Source organism: Hyposmocoma kahamanoa, unplaced genomic scaffold (assembly GCF_003589595.1).
Source record: "Hyposmocoma kahamanoa isolate Upper Pololo Valley unplaced genomic scaffold, ASM358959v1 64, whole genome shotgun sequence".
Lineage (NCBI taxonomy): Eukaryota > Metazoa > Arthropoda > Insecta > Lepidoptera > Cosmopterigidae > Hyposmocoma > Hyposmocoma kahamanoa.
This window is the reverse complement of record NW_020653852.1, coordinates 9,514,378-9,521,048: the sequence shown is the minus strand read 5'-3', so window position 1 is coordinate 9,521,048 and position 6,671 is coordinate 9,514,378. Positions and strand designations below refer to the sequence as shown.

The following is a 6,671-nucleotide window of genomic DNA, read 5'->3' as shown; positions in this document are numbered from 1 at the left end:
ATTTTGTTTGTTACTTATTTAATGCGAATCTTTGGATTGTTAAAAATGGCAATAAAGTGTAATGTAATTATATTTTTAGTAGAATACACAAAGTAGATTATACATAAACATAAAATACCAATTCTTCCTATAATAAAACAAATATACAAAAATATTTTACTTTGTTCATAAATAGGTTTATAATAACTGCTGCAGATTTTTTTTATCCGCCTTTTCTAGTAATAAGCATCTACGACCCTTGTGAGTGAACACAGAAAGTCATCCTATTTCATTCACTCCCATCGCCGAAATGGCCCGATTTGAAGTGAACTACGAGTGGCGCGCTCAGTCACCACGGAACGGAGATCGTGCATTGTATCAAATACGTATGTCGTGATATGAGTGACGGGGATAGCTATTGGAACGGAGGAACACCTATGTGACTTTGGAACGTCGGTGATACTGTTTGACGGCGGATCATCGTGATTTTTTCATCGTGACGTTATTTATCACCCACCTCTAATGTTTAGAGAAATTTGAGAATACAGAGAGCTCAGCAAGGCAACAACGAGTTGAGTCCCTTCTTGGGAACTGCTACCCGGATCTTCTGACGTTTCGTACGCTCATATAGGGGTGAATTTGTATTGGCAACATACAAGGTGAAAATAAAAATCTTCTGCAAACAACACTTGGAGTTTTCACTTTGCTTGGTTTGGTAACCTCATTCAAAGGAAGAAAGAACCTCTCTCCTTTACAAGGCTAATTTATCTATTTTTTTTGTAGAAACCTATGTCAATAATTGTTTGATATTATTACGGTTAGGTTAGGTTACTCACATCAATAATCAGATTTCTACTAAAAAAGTAGTATTTGACGTTTATTAAATTAAAAATACTAATATCACTTAGTTCAGTTACACTACTTCATAAATATCACTAAAAAGTCATAACTGACTATATTTAAAACCGTTTATTTCTATTATAAGTACAGTATTACAAGTAACATTTAAGTTAGTTAAGGCCTTTATAATAATAAATCGTAATAAATTTTTCTTACTAAGTTAAATGAGTAAATTAAAGTGTTTTATATGGTTTTATAAGAAATATCTGTATAAAATATGTCGCATATTTATCATAAATAAATTACTTAATATGAAAACATATTTTAACCATATTTTAACTATTCTTTTCATCACAAAAACTTACAAAATCTTTCAAATAATTTCCGCTTGTGCCGTTCTTTTTTCCAAGGGCAGAATTGGTATATTTATGTGCTTGTATTATATGCACCCTGTGTGGTGATTTCATTTACGTTTTATAGCCCCAGTTATGTTTTTAGCACTCCTAAATAAGATCAATTTTAATTTCAGGCAAAAATAAAAAAAATTGAGGGTGAAATAGAAGTCGAGGAAGAACCATTACCAGAAATGACACATAATGTATTTGGTTTAGACCACACGCGTATTATGAATCGTCTTATATCTGCGAGAAAGAGATCCAAAGATGCTTGGAGCTCTCTGGATGAAGATATTCCAGTGATACACTATAGAGCAAGAGCAAGTAAATTGCCTGACGTCGATATGGGAACACAGAAGCAGGAATTAGCTGATTTCTTGTTGAAAAGACAGGTAAATAATATAATATATAGATCACTCTATGTAGGGTCCACTACGGCGCACGGTTCTTGCTTGCGGAGAGGATCGTTGATCGGGAGTTTACAAAGTTTATATGAACCTTTCCAGACGTACATACAAACAAAACTTACCGCATTTTTCAAAAACCAAGAGACGTTGATATAATCTTCGAATTACATTACAAAAGGGTGTTGTATCGGGGATTGAATTGGACATCTTGTACGTACAGTTGCACTAGAGAACTACTATTATGGCACTGCTTTTTAATGAGTTGATTGTTTACCAATTTAAATATATAATGTCGGCATATGCCACTAACAAGATGGAATAGCAGTCGAATGAGTCAACAGAACATTAAAATGTCGAACATTGAATAGTGACTGCAGTACGTGTGTGGTACACAATGGCATCCCAGCTTAACAAAAGCGTGTCTGATTAGATTAGAGCGATAGTGGTGTGACGTCACCGGTTCTCGTGTAAATTGGCAATGCTTGAACTGTACTCGTAGGGAAGCTTTTATACCTATAACGTAGGCGTACTCATTCGCACTCTTAATTTTTTCCTGGAACAAATGTTCTGATGGCGCTCTGATTATGCATATTTCTCGGCTCATACTTTTGTCATTAGTCTGTAAACAGAAGTAAAGGTTTCTCGTTTGCAGCAACATGCCGCGCGAGTAGAGAGTACATGGTAGATTGTTTTGAAATTAATAAAAATGTTTGTTAGATATATTATAATATTTGGTAGATAGAAATAAAATATTTCAAATTAATTAATGCCAAAATTCAATAAAATGTTGCTTTTGTAATTTTAGCTTTGGTCAGTGCTGACAACGGAATTGCACTTGTCGGTGGTTAGTCATAATTATGAAGAAATTATTTACAGTAAGAGACGATGTTTAGCGATAGTTTACAAGCCGGTATGCATGTAGATACATAGGTTTCGAGTATTTTGCATGCGTCATTTAACTTTTGAAACTAAGGTTCTATTCACGAATTTAAATTTCATATATCACGCGTCATATACATCATATGCGACGCCAATATCGCTGTTTCATTTTCCCTTTGTTTTTAATTTTTTTTGAGAATTTTGCAAAAAATAGTAGATAAACATTTATACCTTTAAGTATATACCTAAATAATAGCTACAGTGTGGGGAAATCCAGGATTGTAAAGGGTTAAATGAGATATTTAGGATTTCGGCAAAACAAAATAAATTGTACATACTAGACATGCAATATCTGCAATCCTGGAAGGAATGTTCCGCATCCCACTACGTCGCCGTCGCCCCCACAAATGATTAGAATTCTTACTGCCACGTCTATCATTCCAACAATTGCCATTATGTTCTTATTTTGTTATATGAGCTATGGAATAGAGAAGCACATGCAATTTACGCATTTGTTATTTGTTGTACTGTTTCCGTAAACTGTTTTCTATTTATATTATTCTGACATGTTGTTCCAAGCCGATGCCATGAATAAACATGTTACAGCAATTGTCCCAAGCACTAAAAACTTCAAAGAAGTGGTTTCCTCCTATACACATAACACCATGATTATTTACGAAGAATGTGTGGACGACGGCAGGCGTTGTTTTACCGACTTTCATAATATGTACGTAGAAAGAGGAATTGACGTAAATGTGTTATCAATGAAATCTTTACGACCGATCTGATACAAAACAATACCATTATTACCTTAAACGTTATTGATGTAAATCGATTTCAAAACAGATTATGTTAAAATCGACGTATATATATATAGATATTGTAGGTGCTGTAAGAGCAATTGCACGGTGGGCTTAAACATATTTGCATCTGACAATCACACCAGTTCCCACGATGCCCAGCAACCAATTATATAGAAAAGTTAATTTTCTTAGTTCAAACTCGGGACTTTCCCATGTTATGTCCACATTTCTCAATTGTTGGGCCTCCGAGGTCGTCTATTTACGGTGGAACGCCGCCATCGATCACGTTCGGATATAGTGCGCAGTGGATTTAAATTTTAAAAATACAATTTATACCAACTGTTTTTATCATGAACTATCAAAATAATTTAAGGGAATAATTGGAAACTTTAGGAAATGAAACTATATTTCCGGATTTAAATAACGTATATTTGTTTTCCAAATAAACCAACGTTTCGGGCCCTTTACAGGTCCCATGGTCCGGAAAAATAGTTTCATTTCTTATGTGTAATAATGGCAAAACCCGAGAACTTGATAAATAGGAAACTTTGTTTACTCATATAAAATGCACGAGGTCAGTAGGGCTCAGGTCGGATTTCGAGAAATCTGTTCCACCCGGGCCCCATCTCGGCAACGTATTCGACAATGAAGCGAATAACTATGACTATTATATATCACGTATTGTACTGATGGGACAGCACGTCAAGATACATATTGAAGGATCTTATTCCACTAGAGGTCATATTTAAACAAAATTGCATAACTTGATGTGGTGTTGACTGTACACAAATGTACAGGAATGTATTTTAAGAACTAGGACGAATAATTAAGAAATTAACAAAAGAAAATGTTGGACTGTTTTCATTATGTGGGCGTGTACATATAAAAAAAGAAAGAAAACTTACAACACCGATATTTTGATATTTTTAGTTCAAGTTTGTAATTTCTTCGTCTTTATAGAAATGCTACTAAAACATATCCCGTCCGGCGCACAGGCATGGGCGTGTCGCTTACCACCAGGCACACGACTTGTTCGCCCTGTCACTTGATATTAAAAAAATGCAACTTTATAAGTCTCATTAAGGTTTCTAAGTTAGTTCGTATTTAAATGCACTAGAAGGCTTCGTAATCATCACGTTCGTATTTACGTCACCGCGTCTGACACGTGTAGCAATAGCATTTTTGCGTGTTTACCACCTGGAAGTGCTAACTGAATTAATTTCCGTTTGGGATACGTATAATAGTACGCTCAACTGCCTCCGTTACCACGCCGGTCTGCCATGCAGAGGTCCTGGGTTCGAGTCCCAGGCCGGGTGAAATATGTGTATGGCCTACATTTATTTCTCTCGTGAGTTTGGGTGTAATTTGTGGTTGTCTATGTGTGTGTGTGTGTCCATGGCACCCGCGACACAGGGTTTCCCTAGTGCGGGGCTATGTTGAGTGTGTGGGTTATTATTATATTATTATTATTATTATTTTCTATATACGCAACCGGGTATTTTTTTATTATTTTTTCGCATTTAGTATACACATCCTAGTTTTAGACAGACTAATCCATCGAGCATGGGCCGGGGTGAAACTGGCTTCATGACGACAATTTTTATCTCTCTTTTTAAAATTATTTTTCTACTTAAGTTTACTGTGATGGTGATTATCACTAACTAACTTAAATCAATATATCTATAAGAATATCACTAACTACCAGTGATCGGAATTGAGGAGTTAATTTACCTAAAATATGGACGTTTTCTTAGTATAGTCATACTCATTTCGGCATGCGTATAAAATTTCATTTTTTATTCATTATTTTCTAAACATTCCGAAATATAGATTGTCTCTTGTATTTATTTACATAAGTAAGTACATACCTATAGAAACACAACATCAATATTATTTTTTGAGACAATTGTAGTTGTGTTTCTTTATTAATTTGTACTTAACAGGAAATAATCATTTGGTACTCAAATTTTAATAAAATAATACGCACATTCAAATATAATTAGTTCTGCGAAGTCCCTGAATTTGTAGAAGGGAATGTCCACATTATTCTTTAGTTTAGCTAATTAACTCCCTCAAAACCGATCATGGCGAATTACAGGTTTCTTACGACGATATGATTTCTTTCTATTTTTCCGATATTTCAGTGTCAACCCCTTTTTTTTTCTTTTAAAACTAAAACCGTTAAAACTTCTGTCGAGCCCTGGCACACCCGACAGTTATGTGGGACAGACGCTCCAGTAGAGGGATACTCACTAAAACCTCCTCGGCGCACCCTTTTTGCCGGTTGTTGTGGGCGCCATGGGATATTGCAGATTCACCACCCGGCCACCTTGACTTCTGCCAAGTTCCCGCGCTAAAGAGGAGAGGGGTTTTACTGGGGTACTAGGCGAGCAGCGAACTGCGTTCGCGTTTTCCCCCTTTAGACTGCGTCTTCGCGCACCCGCTCCGCGGGCACGAGTCAACCCCTGACCATGGAGCGTGTAGCCGTTCCGAAATATCGGGAAAATAAAAAGAAATCATATCGTAAGTGGTAAGAAATAATTGTAAATATACGTAATTAGTGATAATCATTTAGTGAATAACCACGAAAGCCTTAAAATATACATTAAGTTCACTGTTTTAATGAGTATACATTTAATTAAAATTCACCCTAGTGGTAAAATATACACGAGTATAGAAGGATACAAATTTTAATCCTCTTCATTTATTCTAGATTCTTCAAAACAAATTGTACAAAGAAGTGCGAGCATCACGAAAAGATTATCAACTTTCTACCCAAGATAATGAAGATGATGAAGGAGAAGATTTAAACTACAGCGACAATGAAGAACAACTCGAAGAAGAATATTACAATAATTATTATAATGATAGTTAAGTTTTTTAATTGTTTTAAGTACATTTGGGTAAGAATCTTATACAAATAATCAAACCTCTCTTTTACCTTATTGAAAAGGAACAGAACTTTTCTATGAGATCAGAATCTACTTGTAATAAAATTGATTTTGCATTGAGTCGTTTGTGATATTAGAATGTAGTTTGCAGTAAAATTTTAATACAAAAATTGTGGTGATTTAATTTTTATCTAGCGTGTCTAGCTTGCGGTAATTTTTTTACATTTGTTTGTCCTTTTGCACGAGACCATAAGACCAAGAATATAGGTACGTCATAATAAAAGCTCGAGTAATAAAATCCCAATATTCAACAAAGGTGATGGGCTGCAATGAGAAACACGCACACCATCAACACAATTTTATACGTTCCACTGCTGGGCACGGGTCTCCCCCAGGTGCGTGTTTTTCGATCATAGTCTGCCACGCTGGCCCAATGGGTTGTGAACCTTCGACGTGCAGGTTTCATCACGATGTTTT

The 6,671-nt window shown here is 35.4% G+C and overlaps 1 protein-coding gene across 1 annotated transcript in view; it reads left to right on the top strand.

Moving 5' to 3' along the window:
• The window catches only part of LOC113230853 (putative ribosome-binding factor A, mitochondrial), a gene marked incomplete at its 3' end in the record, with an annotated part of 8,920 nt that extends 2,772 nt beyond the window's left edge, over positions 1 to 6,148 (top strand). Inside the window, exons 5-6 of the mRNA XM_026464953.1 lie at positions 1,349 to 1,606; positions 6,017 to 6,148. Coding sequence (XP_026320738.1) covers positions 1,349 to 1,606; positions 6,017 to 6,148 — 390 coding nt within the window. The remainder of the gene's footprint in view (positions 1 to 1,348; positions 1,607 to 6,016) is intronic.
• Positions 6,149 to 6,671: the final 523 nt, after the last annotated feature.